The following is a 17,878-nucleotide window of genomic DNA, read 5'->3' as shown; positions in this document are numbered from 1 at the left end:
ACTTCAATAACTGAATTGCAACTATCTTCTCCATTACCTTCCCCAAGTCAACAAAATACAAATAATACAGCCAGAAATAATGAATTTATACCGTCTGAGCATACGAATACCAGTCCTTGTACTTTAAATAGTAGTAGTAATAACAATATATCAGCATCTCATTCAGTTACAAGTACAATCACACTTCCTTCATTACAATCAAGTCCATTATACCCTTTAGCTTCAACGGAGATACCTTTACATTTAAAAAGATTTAATTTTGAAATGAATGGCAAACCATGTACATTTGAAGAAATCAATGTAAGTATTATTATATACAGCCTCTTTTATTTATATTTATACTTATATAAATAAAGACATTGTCAACAAGAAAAAGAACAGCTTCTGTTTGGGAAGAAGAAGACAATGAAAAAAGTTGTAAACGTACTGAGCTAATTAATCAAGTCGATAATGACGAGGATGAGGACCAAGATATCTATGCTGACGACATCATACCCGAAAGTCCCAACTCTGCACTACCTTCACCCATCTCGGATATAGAGCAAGATTGGCCTGTAGAAACAATGGAAGACACATTTGATGCTTTACCCGAGCAAATACAGACTTATGCCCTTTTTCAACTATTGAAAAGATCTCATCGAAATACACTCAAAGTGGTAAGGGACAGTATTCTCGATTGTACTCGGAAAGATATTCTCTTGTCGGTGCCTATCAAGATTGCACATCTCATACTTTCCTTTCTCGATATACCTTCACTCTGTCGGGCCTCTGGCGTGAGCCATGGATGGAGAGAGCTCATTGATAATTCAACAGAGACCTGGCGATTGAAAATGATCGAGAACAACTTTACTCCGTCTCTAAAAGAGGAATATTGTATCCTTCACTCTGTCACCAACCCTTACAAGGCCATCGTCCGTCGACATACGATCATGCGACGTAACTGGACACAGAATAAACACCGCAAGCTGCTACTACAGGGCCATGAAGGTCGTCTGATTACTTGCTTGCAATTCGACGATGAAAAGATCATTACTGGATTTGCCGACAGCCACAGAATTCATTTGTACGACATCAACACGGGCCAACTAAAAAATGTTATGGAGGGGCATGAAGGCGATGTTTGGGCATTAGAGTACGTCGGCAACACACTTGTTACAGGATCCATTGACCGCACTGTACGTGTGTGGGACATCAAGCGGGGCCTCTGTCGCTTTGTCCTTCGCGGACATACCAGTACCGTTCGCTGTCTAAAGATTGTTATGCCTACCATGATAGACAATCGGCTACAACCAAGTGAGCCACTCATCATCAGCGGCTCCAGAGATATGACCATCCGTGTTTGGAAATTACCCAACTTGAACGATCTACCTCTTCCTCTTTTTGATGCAGTCGAAGATGACTTTATCTCGAGGAGGTATTTAAAATATACTCTAAAAGAACATGAAAACGCTGTACGAGATATCGCTGTTCACGGTAATACATTAGTCAGTGGCGGCTACGATTATATGGTCATTGTCTGGGATCTAGTCACAGGTCGATCAAAGCATATACTCAAAGGACACACAATGAAAGTTTATTGTGTGGCTATCGATCCTAAACGAAAGCACTGTATTAGCGGAAGTATGGACTTTACAGTAAGAATATGGGGATTAGACGATGGAGAGTGTAAATTTGTGCTACAAGGTATATTTTCTTTTTATCATATGACCGTTTTAATCACATGGATAAATTTATAGGCCACGCTGTCTTGGTCGGACTGATCGGTTTAGTGGACGATTGCTTAGTCAGTGCTGCCGCTGATCACACCCTCAGGACGTGGGACCCTGCCACAGGTGATCGTCGCCGTATCTTTGCCGGTCACCGAGGGCCGATCACCGCATTTCAACATGACCAGTACAAAATCATATCAGGGTCAGAAGGTGCCGTCAAGATGTGGAATACACAGACAGGCGAACTCATGCATGATTTAATACAAGACGTGCAAAGTGTTTGGCGCATCTCATTTAACGAAAGAAGATGTATTGCTGCTGTCAAAAAGTAAAGTAAAGAAAGAAAATAGGTCTATAGTAATCTAACCTGTTTGTTACTTAGTGATGGAGCGACACAATTGGTTGTATTAGACTTTGGAGTACATGGATTAGAAGAACCATAGATTACATAACAGAAGGATTATTTAATACATATTCTATATTGATTTAATAGATAAATACTCTATTTCTATATAATAAATTATTGAGAGGTACTAAAAAGACCGCGGCCAGCCAAGAGATCAATAATAGGACGGTGTTCTGCCCACCATGCATTATAAGGCTTACGATTTTTCATGTCAGTTTCTTTCATCAAATCAGCCACAGGTCTAAATACAATTGAGTTTCCGTGAATGCCAGCTACTGTCACTGATTGATTGGTATTGGTCAGTTCAACAGGGGCGGCATTGCCTGCTTGTTGTGCCTGATCAAGTGCTTCGGATGCATGGGTTTCAATAAACTGGATAGCTCGTACAGTGATACGGGTAGCGCGGATACGATCCAAGGGAGAAGGTGACGTGCCTTGTTGAATATGACCAAGGATAGCTGTACGAGAATCAAACATGTCCTCGCCTTCGTCCTTGAGTATATTTGAGATGACTTCAGTTGTGTACGTCTTGGAAACATCTTCTGTACGGAGAATGATTCTGCCCTCAGAGCGATCTGGATCATCATCTGCGTACATGGCCTTCAAGTGGTTCACGTCAGATTGAAGACGAGAGAGACTGATGCCTTCTTCGGGGATATAGACCGTATTGGCACCAACGGCAAGACCAGCCTCGACTGCCAAGTAACCGGAACGACCACCCATAACCTCCACAACAAACACACGACGACGTGACGATTGTGCTGACTGAACAATAGCATCACAAGAATCAACAATAGAGTTCAAGGAAGTATCAGAACCGAGAGAGTAGTCTGTACCTGGAACATTGTTGGAAATAGTGGCAGGGATGAGAGTGATTGGAATACGAAGACTAGGATACTGTTGACGTGCCTTTTGCAGTTGATCAAGAGCGGCATAGGCTTCAAATCCACCAATGACCAAAAGGCCTTGAATCTGATGTTGCTGAAGCTGGTAAGTGATCATGCCCATGTCAATGTCCTTGCCTGGAACAGCTCGGTTTGTGCCTAATTCGGATCCACCTAGGTCCGTCCAGCCGTCGACAGACATCCAGCTCATTTCTTTCATGCTACCACGAGCGAGACCTGCGAAACCGTTAGAGACGGCAATGGGTGTGTGACCACGGTTGAGACAGTATCGGACGGCTGTACGAGTAGCAGCATTCATACCACCTGCTGGTGCACCCACGTGAACAACAGCAATACGCATCTGTCTGTGTTTGGGTAAGCCCATTGAGTTATCGTCCAAGATGGTGGTGGCGTTGTATGCTTCATACTCTTCAGCAAATTGAGGATCACGAAGGGCCATGGCGTGAGCAAAGTCCTTTCGAGAGATGGCTTCAGCTACCTCGTGCGTCAACTTGACAGCTTCCATCAGAGGGTAACGAGTGACCTTATTGTTGCTCATACCGATCATGGGTGAGGGTGCATCAGGCGTTGCCTCCAGCACGGCGTTTACAGCTTCGATAGATTGCACAGTAGCCAAGAGACGGTCAAAGAAAGCAGGAGAGCCGCCACGTTGCGTATGACCAAGGATGGTGACACGTGTGTCTAGGCCTAGACGATTCGTCAAGATATCCTTGAGATGGTCGGCCTTGATCGCATTCAGATTCTTGTCGATGGCACCTTCAGCCACAATAACAACAGTCTTTCGCTTGCCAAGTTTTCGATGGCGTTCAATCACAGAGCACATGGTTGATTCCCAATCGTCTTCTTGTGGTGGCTTTTCAGGAATAAAAACAAAATCGGCTCCTGTAGCGATACCGGCCATCAGGGCTAACCAACCACAATGACGTCCCATGACTTCAATAACAAATGCACGAGAGTGAGATAAAGCGGTGGTAGAGACTGAGTCAACAGCTTCACAAATACGATGTAGCGATGTGACAGCACCGATGGTAATATCAGTGGATGACATATCGTTATCAATGGATCCGACAAGGCCAACAATCGTCAAATGCTTATATGTCTCAGCTTGCTCTACATTGATACGGCCGGTTTCCTTTAACTCCTTGACCAGACCACTCCATTCGGATCGAAAGAGGTCAGCACCTGTAAGTGAACCATCACCACCACATACAATAAGTGAATCAATACCATTCTTGATCAGGTTTTCTGCAGCTTGAAGTCTACCCTCCCGCGTTTTGAATGACATGCATCGAGCTGTACCAATTGTAGTACCACCCTATATTGGATTCATTTGTCTCAATGTCAAGCTATTTTCCCCATGTTTGTAAACTTACCACAGCGAGCCATCCACGTACGCTCTTCCAGTCCATCTTTTTCAACAAGTCACCACCGTCCACAAGACCTTTGAAACTCAGTTAGGGACTACTGATAAAAAAAATGGGAAGAAGCGGGAATATATGCATACCTTGATAACCTTCATAGACAGCAAAGATATCACATCCTTTAGTGATACCATAGCGAACGACAGCGCGAACGACAGCATTCATACCAGGAGCATCACCACCTGAAGTGAGTACGGCAATCTTTTGACGTTTCTTTTGAGAATTAGCGGTAATGGCCGTGTTGATGGCTTCAACCGCGTTGTTGGTAATTTCGATTGCCTTGTTGGTAAACACGATTACATTGTTGAGAGGATCTATTGCGTATAGCTTCAAGTCACCATCCTTACTATGATCCTGTACAGGAGTATTAGTAAGCTTTGATTTGATTTCCTACAATTAAAAATAGGTTTAGATAAAAGAAGCATAAATAAAAATTTTAACCATGGGCTTACTTGAAGATTTTCTGTATAGAAGGCAAGAGCAATTTCTTCCAACGACCAGTCACTGTCTGTGCTTGGCTTAGCTTGCTTCTTTGCTTTACTGTTTAATACAAGTTGAATGGTTGTATTTGATTTTGATCTTAGCCAGACAGTTCTTTCTTTATATGCCTTATCAGACACGACATGAAAACCTATAGCTTCGTAAAAGCTGATAGTTTCTTGTACTTCTTGTTGATTTGACGCGTTAAAGATGATGAAAGATAAGCCTTGAGACAGCATTTTTTTTACAAGACGCAGAAAAAAAAAACCGAAAAAAAAGCTAAAAAAAGGACTAATATTTATAAGGTAGCGGTTATCTAATTTTTAAAGAAGGGTTTACATGTCAAATAGAGGTGTGACGAATGTATATGATCTTTTTTACTGCGATAAGCTCATTTAAACTCATATAGCTTGATGTCATAGATGTGAATATCGCCCACTTTTATATATAGTCATTAAATGGGGAGAAAGAATATATATTACATACGTATTCATTAAATACACAAATTCATTTATTTACACTAAAAAAGAAACACAGAGATCGATAACATCGATAGCCAGATAATCCCAAGATAATTCTCTTTCTTTTCTTCTTTACTTATTTTACATAAAACCCTTGACTTTCTAGTATGGCCGTATATAACATTCTCTTTAGCTTCTCTTTTGTATGATATTTATATAATACCAGTTGATTAAAACATGTATGCGCAGAAGGTAATCTATCATCATCTTTAATCTCCATTTCAATTCTCTTTTGATCACCTTTTTTTTTTACCTGTCGCTATCTCCATTGTTACCACAGGTGATCTTGAGGTGCATCTGAGTTGCACCTGTTGCTGGTATACGATCACTTCCAGTTACAAACATGAGTAATTTACGTTGCATCTTTGGCTCCATTGCCTTCATGATGCTCCAAAAGTTACTAACAAGTGTGAGCAAATCATTATTTTGTGTCATTCTATCTTACACTATTGTTTCTTCATTTTCATCGAATCCAATATACTCTGTTTGTCCTTTTAAATCGTCAATTTCTAATGGTTCATCGCTTCCTCTGATAAGTAGCTCTATCTCTTCAGGTCGAAAAAGCTTTTTTTTTTTTTTCATATTAGTTTAGTACTTTCTATCATCTTCACTTACCGAAAGAGCATTTCCGCCACAAACATGATAAAATCCACGTTTGAACGCTCCAAACTGTCGTTCGACGCTTGTGTTTAGCACAAATTCAGTATATAATGATACAAACTGCTGTCTGTTCTCTTTTGTGACCATGATATTTTCGCCATTTGATATCAGGGGTATACATATTCTCTGACCGTACTTGTCAATTTCTGCCACAAAAGAGCAACAAAACACATTTTCAACATCTCCTTCAAACTCTAGTAGCTGATCAAATCCTTTCTTGAGCGCAGGACGAAACTCACCCAGATCGGCCAATCCGACAGGCATGCTTAGTAACTTTTTGTAGCAAGCAGTAGGCAGATGTACGTCTAGAATAGTCGAATTATAAATGGCTAATCCCAAGACAACGCCAACTAGAAAAAATTGGTCTTCGTTTTCAAAACTTGTCGGGTTGAACCAGCAGAGGTTTGAATCTTCATCATAAGTAAACATACCATATTGTGGATCAAATAGGGATCGAACAAGTAATAGGAACCATTCTTTTCTTAGACCTCCAGCGTCCACTCCTTCTTCACCGATAAACTCAATGCGAAGTGATTTTTTTAAATCGAGTTCGTTTTGTGCCAACTAGAGAAATGAGTAAAACAAACAAAAAAGAATGATTCTGCTTACTTGTCTTAGAGAATCCTCAATTAGATTGTCTCTGGAAACTCTCAGGATTAGATACGGCATAGATAACTTTTGATAGAACAACATGTTAAAGAATGCTTCTCTCCATTTCGTCTCCATTTGCTGTTTTGCGTCAAACTCTACAATTTTCATCTTCGATCCCATGCTAATCAGAAACGGGTATTGACAAAACGCAAATTTTCTAGTAACGGATTGCCATAGTTCAAAGTCCCCCATAAGATTGATATAGTCTACCATAGTATTATAGAAACTGCATATGGGCACCTTATTTGTTTGATTGTTTGCTGTAACTAAAGTATGTGTTAAAAAGGTTATAGTTAGATCAATGAAAGGGGCATAATTACACAAGAGTGCCATGACTCGAGCCGCGCTAGCCATTTTCCAATCAGACTCATATGATGTAGGTAATGCCATATGGCTCTTTCTTGCTCGAGATATCCGATGACTTAAGAATGCATGTATCAACTCGATCTTGGCATTAAACTCTTTGACGGGGTATCTATTTCAGCATGAGCTATTTTGGATATATATGCTTCACTTGTATTTTTTTTACCTTGTAAACCATTTTATTAATGCATGGTGACATTCATGATTAAGGCAGCTGAGAATACCAAATATGCGCTTTAATAGGTTATGATGATATTTTGTCTCTGCAGGGAAATTGTGTTGCGCTAACAATGGATTCTAAATATGTATTATTACACTGTTCTTTACTCTACTTTTTTTGTTATTTACCTCGAGTATGATTAATAAAAATCGGATATCATTCATTCTTCTTAGTGGAACAGCTGGTCGTTTCAATAAGCGATCGGTTGCAGACATCATGCCTCGTATAACATTAACAGGCTAGGTGACAAGTTCAATACATTTATATGCATTTATGCATTCTCTTTACCAGACTCAAGATGATTCTATATGCATCTCGCACTTCATTCATATCAATCCCGCTTGTCTCTAGCGTTGTTTCTTCTTCCTATTCAAAATTGATATAAATAACACAAAATATGAAAAAGGAAAGATAATTTTACAGTCAAGAAGCTATGATTCAAGCTGACCCAGCTACTAAATACTGTCTCAAGCAGTTTTTCAATTGGCTCATAGATCTCTTCTCGCTCTTTATCACCCAAATTAATTTTTTTCATCTTTTTCGTCTTTTCCCTTTGCTTACACTCGTTGACTGCCTTTTTTAAAGATCTAAGTGTAAGTGGTTGATTTCCTATTTGATCTCGGATATGAGGTTTAAGGTCATTGATGGTATCGCAAGCAGGGCATCGAAATCGTGATACGACAGTAGGGTATTTGAGGTCACTGTTGAGGGGGGGGGGGAGGTTGTCAGAAAATAATAAAATAATAATGGTCAATATCTACCTATTACAGCACATGCACTTTCCCATAGTTATCTAATAGGATTAGTTTTTACTTTAGAAAACAAGTCAAATATATATACCATATTGTCATTTTCCATCAAATTAGAATGTTCGTTAGAAGAGTTGCAAGTAGGATTGGGTGATGAAAAGTGAGATGACTGTTTAGTCTTTGATGGACTTTTCCTTGAATCTAACGATAAACTTTGAAAGTCTGTCATTGAGAAGAAAGTGATATGCAATCATCCACCAGTGATAGAACAGGAATATGAATAAGATGTATCACGTGAGGGAAACCCCGCGCTGTCGTCAGAAAGTGAGAGACGAAGAAGGGATCATCAAGCCTTTCAGGTAAACAAATATGCAATGAAAATAGCAATCACACAGTTGAATGTATTAAAAGGTGCTTATATATGTATGTGTATACTTGTGTACCTATAGCTGTAAATAATGAAGCAAGTAGAGGCTTTGGCTCACAGTTGCAGATCTGGACGCAAGCCACCACGGAGTATCAATAGACCGTGGTACAAAAGTATCCCCTTTTTCAACAGTAGGGGTCCTTTTTTCACAAACATATAAAATGGCATATCGTGCAGCACCTATCAAAATTGCCAAGCATGTATCCAGCTTGTTAAAAGGACGTCTATTGAAGGAGCCTCCTGTATGGCTTCCCGTAGTACAGTCCATTCCTCCTGGACCAAGTGTCATTCGATCTCAAAATGAAGAAATCAATGTCTCTGGACAAACAGACATTGAAAAGAACTTATTCTCTACACACAAGACAACCAACAGACAACGTTACTCTCAAAAGCATTTACGTACACCTCCACCTAGACCACGCGCTATTGTGTATCCCGAAGATAGATTAAGAAAGCAGTTTTATAAAGATCATCCTTTTGAACTCGCAAGGCCCAAGGTTTTGGTTGAAAACGAATTAGGCGTTAATCGAACTGACTACCGTAAACTCATGTTGGATGGTATGCATCCTTCTCAAATCGATGGTGAAGCGTATGTTTTTACATGATAGAAAGAAAAAAAAAAAAAGGAAAAGTATTAATAACCGTTGTGTAGTGTGATCAAGTATCAACTTCATTTGATGACACATGAAAACATGACAGAAAGACAAGCTTATGCCAAAGCTACTGCAGAATTTTATGAAATTAGAGCACAACAAGAAGAAGAAGAAAGAAAAGCAAAGGAAAAGATGAACAATGCATTAAACAACCTTCAGAATAAAAGGAAATGGACCGAAAGAGGAATATATCTTGAAGAAAGAGCCTTACGAGAGGGCCAAATTGCAGATGCGCAGTTTTAGACTTTATTTGAATAAAAAAAAAGGAAATATATATTTTAGCTTTGTTCCTTTGTGAAGTCTTCGATGTGAGTAAGAGCCAATGTTAAACGGATAGCCAATCGATGTTCAAAGTCAAATCGACTATAGTCTACTGCCTTTTTCCAGACCTGCTGGCTTTTCTCTTTAGTGTCAAGTATCCAGCATGAAATACCTGCCTCCCATAAGGCAAAGGGTACAGTCCAAGTATCGTCCAAGATACAATCTTGATGATCAATAACCCAGTTTAGATCCAAAGCCGTTTCCTCTGGGCGACCAAGAATATTTAAAACGGTTGCCTTGACTACGAAAAGAGAAGCGAATTCATTAAAATAATCTGGCAGTGGTTTCTCTGTAGCGATTTCTTGCATTCGTTCTTCCTGTTCTAATTCTTCGCATTTTTGAATAGCAGTCAGCCCACGATTGAGTCGTTCCAATGATACCTCAAGTAATTCATGTGTCATGTAAGGAAGCAGATTCCAAATAGACATATATTCCAGTGCAGGCACAAAAAAGTCCAAATTTTGAAATCCACTCTTCTGAAACATGTTTACCTTACGAAGCACATAGGCATCTATATCTGATAAGCGACCACCTAACTTCTTGACTACCAACTTGGGAACCTCTGCAAACAAGATAATAGCCTGTGCTCTCTCTCCTATCATTTCATAGCAAGCACCTTGCATATATCGATAGAACGCAGGAGACCCGTATCTTTGCTCAAACAGATAATTGAAGGCACTGGCAGCATGGCTCCAATTACCTGTAATCATGTGATTAATGGCAATTTCAAGTCGACATGCATTCGAAAGGGCTACTTCTGCCCATTCTTTACGACTTAGTTCTGTTGTATGTAAGAAAGACTGTGTCGACAATGGCAGGTCTGAGCCAAGGCGAGCCATGGTGCCAGCAAAGTACAGGTAAAGAACAGAATTTGTATTATGCTGTTGAGCGTCTAATAGCATCTGCTCGGAACACGATGAGAGTCCATTTTCTTTTTTTTTCTTTTTCTTAATATACCTTCATGGCTGTCTTTTTATATGTGTCTGAGAGAATACGCGGGGCAGATGATATGGCAAGTGAATAATATGTCAGCATCCTGAATACAAAGCATTAGACAGGAAGGGTTACACAGTTTGTCATTTAGAATCCTACATCACAGTGGCCATTGAAGACCTCACTCCTTTACTTTCGACGCATTGATTTAACAAAAGAAAGCCTAGTTGTTTATCAGGTTTCCAGCCAAAAGCATAAATGGCATTCAAAACCTTTGCTGGTAATGCAGATAAGATCAAATGAACGGAACCAACACTACGAATATGTTTATATTTTGCTCTTACTGAATGCATTGTATCTTACCCAAACTGAAGGCATGATATAGTATTGGCATCCATAAAGGTTGAATGGTCTGCACCCATTTTTTGATACTCTTGCCAGACATAGCTATAAGAATTGTATGCTATGAAGAGTTATAGTATGGCTCCCTTCTTATGTCATATGTATATACCTCTTTTCAAATACACAACACACTTGAGATAGTCTAAAACTGATTCATGAAGTAAGTTTAAAATAGCAATCTGAAGTGAGCACTCTGCCTTGACAACATGTGCTCTTAGTACTCCATTAGGAGGATATTCAGTGGAAGGACGACTACTGGGAGCTGTCTGAGATATGTCTTCCTTGTTTCTCAAGTAATTATAGTATCCGGCAAAGTAGCTCATCACCTTTGAGGGCCGCTTAAAGGCGTCTATTTGTGAATATGCTATATCATAGGTTGTATGTAGTGCCTTTAATGCCATATTATGATCTTGTTCTCCACAAGTCTATATATATCGTTAGCACTATCCTATTAAAACGATCATTGTTGCTTCCATTTGTTTTCTTTTACCATGATAGCTATCATATATATATATATATAAGTCATCATCATATTGCAGTCCTGTTTTTATTTACCTTTTAAAAATGCCATGGTAGATAATGCCAGGGCACTAAGCGGATCTCTATAGAAATAATAAGGAAATGGGGCACACAAAAGATAACATATATATGTATGTATGTGTACCTGTCTGCCTTCTCTTCAAAGATAGCCTTTGCCTGCATGAATTGATTGTCAAACAAGTGCTTGTATCCCTCCAATATCAATTCATCTAGGAACAAATCAATAAATAAAAATGGGGCACTTATTATATTACCTTCTCTTTCTTGTTCTCTTGGACTGAGTGTGTTGATGACTGTTTCTCCCTTTGAGATGATCAGATTAGCACTTGAACTCTCTAGATTATATTGTTTCCCGTTGGACTCTGATGACAGCTTATCCAACTGACGGGGAATAAACTGTCTCTCGGGTATCTTGTCCACTTGTTCCTTTAAGGCACTTGTGATCTCCTCAATTCGTTGCTCACTTGCGCTCGTTGACATAAAGAGAAAGAAGGAAAGAAAGAAAAAATAGTGGGAAATATGGTGGTGTGTGTAACTTCATATGAAATAACTCTTTATTTTTTTTGCTGCAGAGTTCAAATGTACAACAATGGATTAATATCTGTCTCTTCTAGGACGGTCTCTTGACCTATCTCTGCCACGGTATCTATCCCCACGGTCCCTGTAGCCTCTTGGGCTTCGACTTCTCGAGCGCATGCGTGATCTCTTTCTGTCATCGTCCCTTCTATTGTAACCATGTCGGTTATAGCCACGGTCATGATGACGATCTTTGTAAGAACTATTTGTATTAGTAGCTTTTTGCTCTCTTCCACCAAGCCCTCCGCCTAATCGTCGAGGCCGCCATCCTTTCACAGTGCGAGCACGTTCGACATCTACTAATATGCGTCGTCCAAGAATTTTGAGTCCATCTGCATCTTTATATGCCGCTATTTGTAAAGTGGCCTTAGCTATCTAATATCTCATCATACAACTCGCACTTACCACGCATATCTTTTTCTCTTTCAAATTCTATAAAAGCATAGCAACGAGACTTTCCTTGTTTATCGCGGACAAGACGAATCTACAAAAATAAGTACATGGCTTTACTTGCATGACATTTTTTGTTACCTTCTTTATATGACCATAAACTTCAAATTCTCTTTGTAAATCACTTTCTGTTAATTCAGGGCTGAGATGCGTGACGAAGAGTGTATTAAAAGGGTCTCCAGTGATATTTTCATCCTTCTCGGGATCATCTACCAATACACAAGTTAGACTCTCATTATGTATTTTTTTTCGTTGTTCTTTACATTCAGCCAACGCCTTTTGCAAATCCTCTTCTGCTTTTTTCCTTTTAGCTTCTGCCTAAGGAGAGAAAGAAAAAGTGTAAGATTTAACATGATAATCATAGACTTAATACCTTTTCTTTGCGCTTTTCTGCCAATGATTTCCATGGCACGTAATCAGGATCATGGTCTTTTAACATTGGCACATAGGACGCGATGCCAGTCACTCTACAACCAGCGCGCTTTGAAGGATCTTTATCAAGAGGAGGATAATAAGGTAATGGTGGTCGAGGTGCAAATAATTTGAGTAAATTAGGCGGAAGTTTGTCGGTCATCTTTTTAACCAGAACAAAAAAAGAGAGAGAAAGAAAGAAAAGCTATTTCTGACTGAAATGTAAACGTGACTGTTACTTCATCTTAATATCTCTCTCATTTTTATGACAACTCTTTTTTTTTTTCTTCTTTACATTAATGTCGGAAACGCAAGAGAATAGAGTATACCCTGGCATTACAAAACCTTTGTCTTTAGAGAAGCCAGGCCCACGTGATACTCAATTAACAATAGAATTAGAAAAAACGTTAAATATATATGGTTTATATGATTCTGAAGAAAGAGCCCAGCAAAGGTAGCTTTTTTGATTGTGTAAATTGTCATCTTGTTGACTCTTTTCTTTATTATTACTTTAGATGTCAAGTGCTCCTGTCACTGGATGATTTGACTAAGCGATTTGTTAAAATGGTTTATGAGAAGAAAGGCTATATCGAATTAGCTAAAAAGGCAGGAGGAAAGGTGTTTACATATGGAAGCTATCGTTTAGGAGTAAACGCAACAGGTATAGACATATGAAGATGACTTCTTTCAAAAACTAATACCAAAATACACATTATAGATGCAGATATTGACACACTATGTGTCTTTCCAAAATACGTGGATCGAATTGACTTTTTTACAGTCATGCTTGAACTGTTAAAAACACATGAACATATAACAGATATTACAGTAAGGTTATTTATTACCAAAGATACACAATATTCTTATTCTTTATAGGCTGTAACCAACGCTTATGTACCACTCATCAAGTTTAAATTCAACGATATCCCTGTAAGTTGAACTATTGATGGCTATAAACCCATGACTTATGAATAATAGATTGATTTTATTTGTGCAAGACTGAATGTGGATCAGATACCAGAAGATATTGATTTGAAAGATTCTAATCTACTACGAAATCTGGATGCACTCTCTGTTCGAAGCTTAAATGGAACAAGAGTAGCAGACGATATTTTGGACCTAGTGCCTAATGTTGATACATTTAGGACCGTATTACGTTGTATAAAATTATGGGCAACTAGAAAAGCTATTTATTCAAATGTTTTAGGCTTTTTAGGAGGTGTTGCTTGGGCGATACTAGTAGCTCGAATATGTCAGCTCTATCCTAATGCCTCTGCAAGCACAGTTATTGACAAATTTTTTCATATACTCATCACTTGGCCATGGCCATCACCTGTACTATTAAAAGCAGTAGAAGATGGCCCTATTGTGCCTACAATTAAGCCATGGAATCCAAAGGTATGTGACAAGGACAGGCAAGGGTAAACAAACTAACAAAAGATATAGTTAAATCCTGTTGATCGTTGTCATCGCATGCCGATCATTACACCTTCTTATCCAAGTATGTGCGCGACGCACAATGTGACACCGTCAACGCAGCGTATCATCATAGGCGAACTGAAGCAAGCAGCTGAGATGGTTGAGAAGATTATAGCTGGATCTGCGACATGGTCACAACTGTTTCAACCTCATAGATTCTTTGAAATGTATCATCAATACCTCCAGATCACAGTGATTGCAGACGATTACAATCTTCAACTCAAATGGGCTGGTCTAGTGGAAGCAAGAATAAGGCAGTTCGTGATAAAGCTGGAAGCAGTGCCCCCTATTCTGCTGGTACATCCGTTTGTAGATGGCTTTAGCGAGAATCATATATGTAACAGTGCAAGTGATGTCAGTGCCATGAGTCTAGGAAGGAAACCAGACAGCAAAAATAATGGTACAGTATCTGGGAAAATGATTTATTCAAAAACGTTCTACATTGGACTATACATTCGTCGTGCAGGTTTAAATCAAAAACTAGACGTGTTCCCTATGACTCATATATTTATACACACAGGCAAAGCGCAGTTAACGATTGATATATGTGTGCCGATTGAAGAGTTTAAGAATACACTTAGATTATGGCCAGAGTACAATAGCCGGCATATGGCTGTTCATGTTGAAGCAATACACCAATCTGATTTACCAAGGGACTTGCTGACGAAATCGAATACAGCAGGAAAGAGAACACTAAAGGTAAACAAACATAAGCAAGGCAATGCGTATTAATACCTTGTTTAAATACTTGATTATATAAATTATTTTTAATACTTAGCCAAGTACAAGTACGAACAACAGCAATACAGTCACAAACAAGAAATCCAAAAGAAACAACGAGGCAAATAATGAATTACCTGTGACAGCGACTACTGCAGCAGTTGCCCTGTAAAAAAAATAAGTATAAATTATATATGTATATAAATGTATACATGTGTGCGTGCGTGTGCGTGTGCGTGTGCGTGTGTGTGTGTGTGTGTGTGCGTGTATAAGATAACACGTATATGTTTATCTGCATATATGTGTTTATACATAAAAGAAAAGAGGATCTGGATAAAAATCAATATATAAATTTTTTATATAAAAAATACATATCATATATCATATAAGAAAACGAAGGGTTTATTATGAGTATCATGTTGTGCGATAATAGAGAAAGTGTCTTTATTGCTGAACTAACTAGAGGATTAATGACTAATGAATAATATATTGCTCATTTTATACTTATCGAAGCGTTAAGGAATGCACCGCCGTTATAGACAGCGCATTAAATTCAGGGAGCACCATTAGTCTTTTGTAAGACTTGTGAAGAGAGGAAGACTTTCATTGTCATGTTTTGATTTGTAAACAAAGATATTATATATATTTAATGTACTGTTCACATCGCAATTCCAAACCGTACCACAAGATTCACACTTGAGGACAGCATGTACTCTTCGTTTTGATCCAGAAACAGAGAAATTGTTCATTTCTTTCGTGTTACGCTTGTTACAGATCTGACTCGTTAAGTACTCGCCAACATAAACAAATTCTATCCCCCTCCATTAGATTGTTTGCATTTTCGTTTGATTGCTTCGGTAATTCGTTTTATGAATGCAGCTCGTTTGCCTTTCATACGTGAACCAAAAGAACCATTTCCGAATGCAATGATCCGCTTCCGTTGAGATGTGGAAGGGAGATCAGCAGGAGGTAGAGGTATATGTTTGCTTTTGACTGAGGTTTGATTTTTGGCGCCAACTCTGCTTGATGTACCATACTTCTTGCTGTTGCCAAAGAGCCTTTTAGCAATTTCTTGAGTTCCTTTTTGCTTGTTGATACACGTCTTGAACTTAGCTTTTGAGGCCTATTTCATATACAGCTTTGTTAAAATCCGCACCATGTAAGAGAGCGACATGCTATTTATCTTGACAGCAGTAGCTATGGATTCTTTGATAGTTTTGTAGACGTGTAGAGGCAGCTAGTAAAAATGAGCTCAAGTCTGCAGTTTTTAAAGTAGGCAATTCACTGATATACTTAAATTCATCTAAATGGCACTCTTGATGTTCTGTTCGTCTTCTTGTAGCAAGTCTGTAACTACATAAATGATAGTATTCTTCCAAGCTTGTTGTTTGGATACGTTCATGTTCTGTAGAGTTAACTGCAGAAAAGATAGTTGATATACCAGGATCAACAGCCCAAATCTCTGCATCGTCAACTATATCAGCAAAAACCTTGAGTGTCTTTGGTTCTCTTCTAGGTTCGTCTTGGATGGAGACAGTTTTCTTAAACATAAAGGATACAGCATGACCATCGGCTGTGATCACATTTCCACAGTAACAGCATTTGTTTAGACCAAAGAAAAGACGTGTAAGCATACGTACACAAACTTCATTGGACGTGAAGTCAAGCTTTCAAGCGTCTTGTAATCTATTTTTGAAAAATCAAAGACATTAAAATACCTAAAGTTAAGTCATTATCACTCTTTTGACCTGATTTGATCTTGTTGTCACATTGTTTGGCAAGCTTCCAGAAGATTCAGCATCAATTTTGTACAGGAGAGGTAAAGAGAAGTGTTTTGATCCTCGATGGCCAGTGTACTTGAGAGACATGAAGGCCTTGTCTTGAATTCTTGCTTGTTCTGTTTGATAAAGATTTGAACAGCATCGATGTCCTTTTTATCAGTATTCTTCAGCTTGCTTGTTATTCCCAAGGACTTGTTGGAATTGATAGCGGTCAATGTGTTTTCTTTTAATGATCTTGATACTTTGTCTTGAGGTTTCATTTCTTGATGAACTTCTTTTGCCCATTTTCTTCTATATAAAGTGTAACCACTTCATGTAGCACTGAGGCTTGGCATACAGATTAGCTACATTTTGTTCGTCAGCATCATTGGGAGCATCGTACGTTAACCAGTAAGTAAGAAAGCTATTGGCAATGGCTTCATGTCGTTCAATTCAGTCTATAATGGATGGCCAGGAGGACTTGGGGTTTATCTTTTGTTGAAAGACATGTTTTGCTAAAGACTTGCGCTGTTTGACAGTTACGGTATCACCACAGAAGTAAAGAGAAGCCTTTTCTGATAAAACATTAATAATACGTCTGAGGGTTCTGTCTTCGTAAGTAGAGCATACATAGTTGCGAACCAATGCCTCGTATTGATTAGCTATAGGAGATACAATGGTCATATATCCTTTACTTGCATACTTATCCAAGTCAGGTTCAATAAGAGAAGTAGATTCACAAAAGGTCTTGAAGCCCTTCTTGATACTGTCAAAGACATGTTTTTCTTGGCCAACAAAGGTGGAAAATATTTTATAAAACAGATTTTGAGTGGCAACAGGTAGCTCTTCACCATTCTCGAGGAGCTCCAAGAAATAGTAAATAGCAATAATGGATCCGTCATATACCAGTTGAGTAATGTGGTCAGCTACTTCTTGAATCAAGGTAACGAACTTGGGATATTTGCAAGTATTAGCCAAAGATGTCTTGATTACAGAGGTTTTCTCGACGGTATCCTTGGGCTTTGGAAGCTTCGTTTTTGATTTATTCATAGGACACAACTTGTTGGAGGAGCGAAAGTGATCGGTTCCACCACAAGAAGGATGTCGTACTTGTTTTTTCT

The 17,878-nt window shown here is 38.8% G+C and overlaps 10 protein-coding genes across 10 annotated transcripts; 3 read left to right on the top strand and 7 right to left on the bottom strand.

Annotated features, from left to right (window-relative positions):
* Positions 1-264: 264 nt before the first annotated feature.
* Positions 265-2,041, top strand: RHIMIDRAFT_246537 (WD40 repeat-like protein; the record flags this gene model as incomplete). Its single annotated transcript, XM_023610324.1, has 3 exons — positions 265-300; positions 357-1,683; positions 1,737-2,041. The coding sequence occupies 3 exons, from the start codon at positions 265-267 to the stop codon at positions 2,039-2,041; spliced, it is 1,668 nt and encodes a 555-aa protein (XP_023469640.1).
* Positions 2,042-2,229: 188 nt separating this feature from the next.
* On the bottom strand, positions 2,230-5,160 carry RHIMIDRAFT_233534 (6-phosphofructokinase; the record flags this gene model as incomplete). The annotated part of the gene is made up of 4 exons (XM_023607983.1): positions 2,230-4,335; positions 4,394-4,461; positions 4,525-4,831; positions 4,894-5,160. 4 exons carry the CDS (start codon positions 5,158-5,160, stop codon positions 2,230-2,232), a joined length of 2,748 nt encoding a protein of 915 aa, XP_023469639.1.
* Positions 5,161-5,476: 316 nt separating this feature from the next.
* On the bottom strand, positions 5,477-8,410 carry RHIMIDRAFT_54878 (HECT-domain-containing protein). Its single transcript, XM_023615392.1, has 12 exons — positions 8,177-8,410; positions 8,098-8,129; positions 7,758-8,037; positions 7,625-7,702; positions 7,465-7,575; positions 7,283-7,413; positions 7,074-7,228; positions 6,712-7,019; positions 6,058-6,666; positions 5,888-6,006; positions 5,696-5,842; positions 5,477-5,639 (listed from the first exon to the last, which is right to left on the bottom strand). Exons 1-12 carry the CDS (start codon positions 8,312-8,314, stop codon positions 5,519-5,521), a joined length of 2,229 nt encoding a protein of 742 aa, XP_023469638.1. The 5' UTR covers positions 8,315-8,410; the 3' UTR covers positions 5,477-5,518.
* A 261-nt stretch (positions 8,411-8,671) lies between these two features.
* On the top strand, positions 8,672-9,426 carry RHIMIDRAFT_54839 (uncharacterized protein; the record flags this gene model as incomplete). The annotated part of the gene is made up of 2 exons (XM_023615391.1): positions 8,672-9,101; positions 9,165-9,426. Coding segments are annotated over 2 exons (674 nt in total), but the record flags the coding sequence as incomplete, so codon positions are not given.
* A 17-nt stretch (positions 9,427-9,443) lies between these two features.
* Positions 9,444-11,841, bottom strand: RHIMIDRAFT_233531 (uncharacterized protein; the record flags this gene model as incomplete). Its single annotated transcript, XM_023607982.1, has 9 exons — positions 9,444-10,388; positions 10,444-10,522; positions 10,579-10,734; positions 10,783-10,882; positions 10,931-11,246; positions 11,312-11,319; positions 11,377-11,423; positions 11,486-11,570; positions 11,616-11,841. 9 exons carry the CDS (start codon positions 11,839-11,841, stop codon positions 9,444-9,446), a joined length of 1,962 nt encoding a protein of 653 aa, XP_023469636.1.
* A 114-nt stretch (positions 11,842-11,955) lies between these two features.
* Positions 11,956-12,961, bottom strand: RHIMIDRAFT_246531 (RNA-binding domain-containing protein; the record flags this gene model as incomplete). Its single annotated transcript, XM_023610323.1, has 5 exons — positions 11,956-12,287; positions 12,343-12,421; positions 12,469-12,596; positions 12,651-12,705; positions 12,761-12,961. 5 exons carry the CDS (start codon positions 12,959-12,961, stop codon positions 11,956-11,958), a joined length of 795 nt encoding a protein of 264 aa, XP_023469635.1.
* Positions 12,962-13,097: 136 nt separating this feature from the next.
* Positions 13,098-15,009, top strand: RHIMIDRAFT_197844 (polymerase; the record flags this gene model as incomplete). The annotated part of the gene is made up of 7 exons (XM_023606233.1): positions 13,098-13,252; positions 13,314-13,459; positions 13,517-13,626; positions 13,675-13,728; positions 13,777-14,196; positions 14,245-14,763; positions 14,809-15,009. The coding sequence occupies 7 exons, from the start codon at positions 13,098-13,100 to the stop codon at positions 15,007-15,009; spliced, it is 1,605 nt and encodes a 534-aa protein (XP_023469634.1).
* Positions 15,010-15,959: 950 nt separating this feature from the next.
* On the bottom strand, positions 15,960-16,752 carry RHIMIDRAFT_54808 (uncharacterized protein). Its single transcript, XM_023615390.1, has one exon. The coding sequence runs from the start codon at positions 16,629-16,631 to the stop codon at positions 16,173-16,175; it is 459 nt and encodes a 152-aa protein (XP_023469633.1). The 5' UTR covers positions 16,632-16,752; the 3' UTR covers positions 15,960-16,172.
* Positions 16,688-17,043, bottom strand: RHIMIDRAFT_264530 (uncharacterized protein). The gene has a single exon (XM_023611759.1). The coding sequence runs from the start codon at positions 17,036-17,038 to the stop codon at positions 16,763-16,765; it is 276 nt and encodes a 91-aa protein (XP_023469632.1). The 5' UTR covers positions 17,039-17,043; the 3' UTR covers positions 16,688-16,762.
* Positions 17,044-17,210: 167 nt separating this feature from the next.
* Positions 17,211-17,807, bottom strand: RHIMIDRAFT_233527 (uncharacterized protein; the record flags this gene model as incomplete). The annotated part of the gene is made up of 1 exon (XM_023607981.1): positions 17,211-17,807. The coding sequence occupies one exon, from the start codon at positions 17,805-17,807 to the stop codon at positions 17,211-17,213; it is 597 nt and encodes a 198-aa protein (XP_023469631.1).
* Positions 17,808-17,878: the final 71 nt, after the last annotated feature.

Source organism: Rhizopus microsporus (genome assembly GCF_002708625.1).
Source record: "Rhizopus microsporus ATCC 52813 unplaced genomic scaffold scaffold_2, whole genome shotgun sequence".
NCBI classification, from domain to species: domain Eukaryota; kingdom Fungi; phylum Mucoromycota; class Mucoromycetes; order Mucorales; family Rhizopodaceae; genus Rhizopus; species Rhizopus microsporus.
This window is presented reverse-complemented; position numbering and strand designations above follow the sequence as displayed.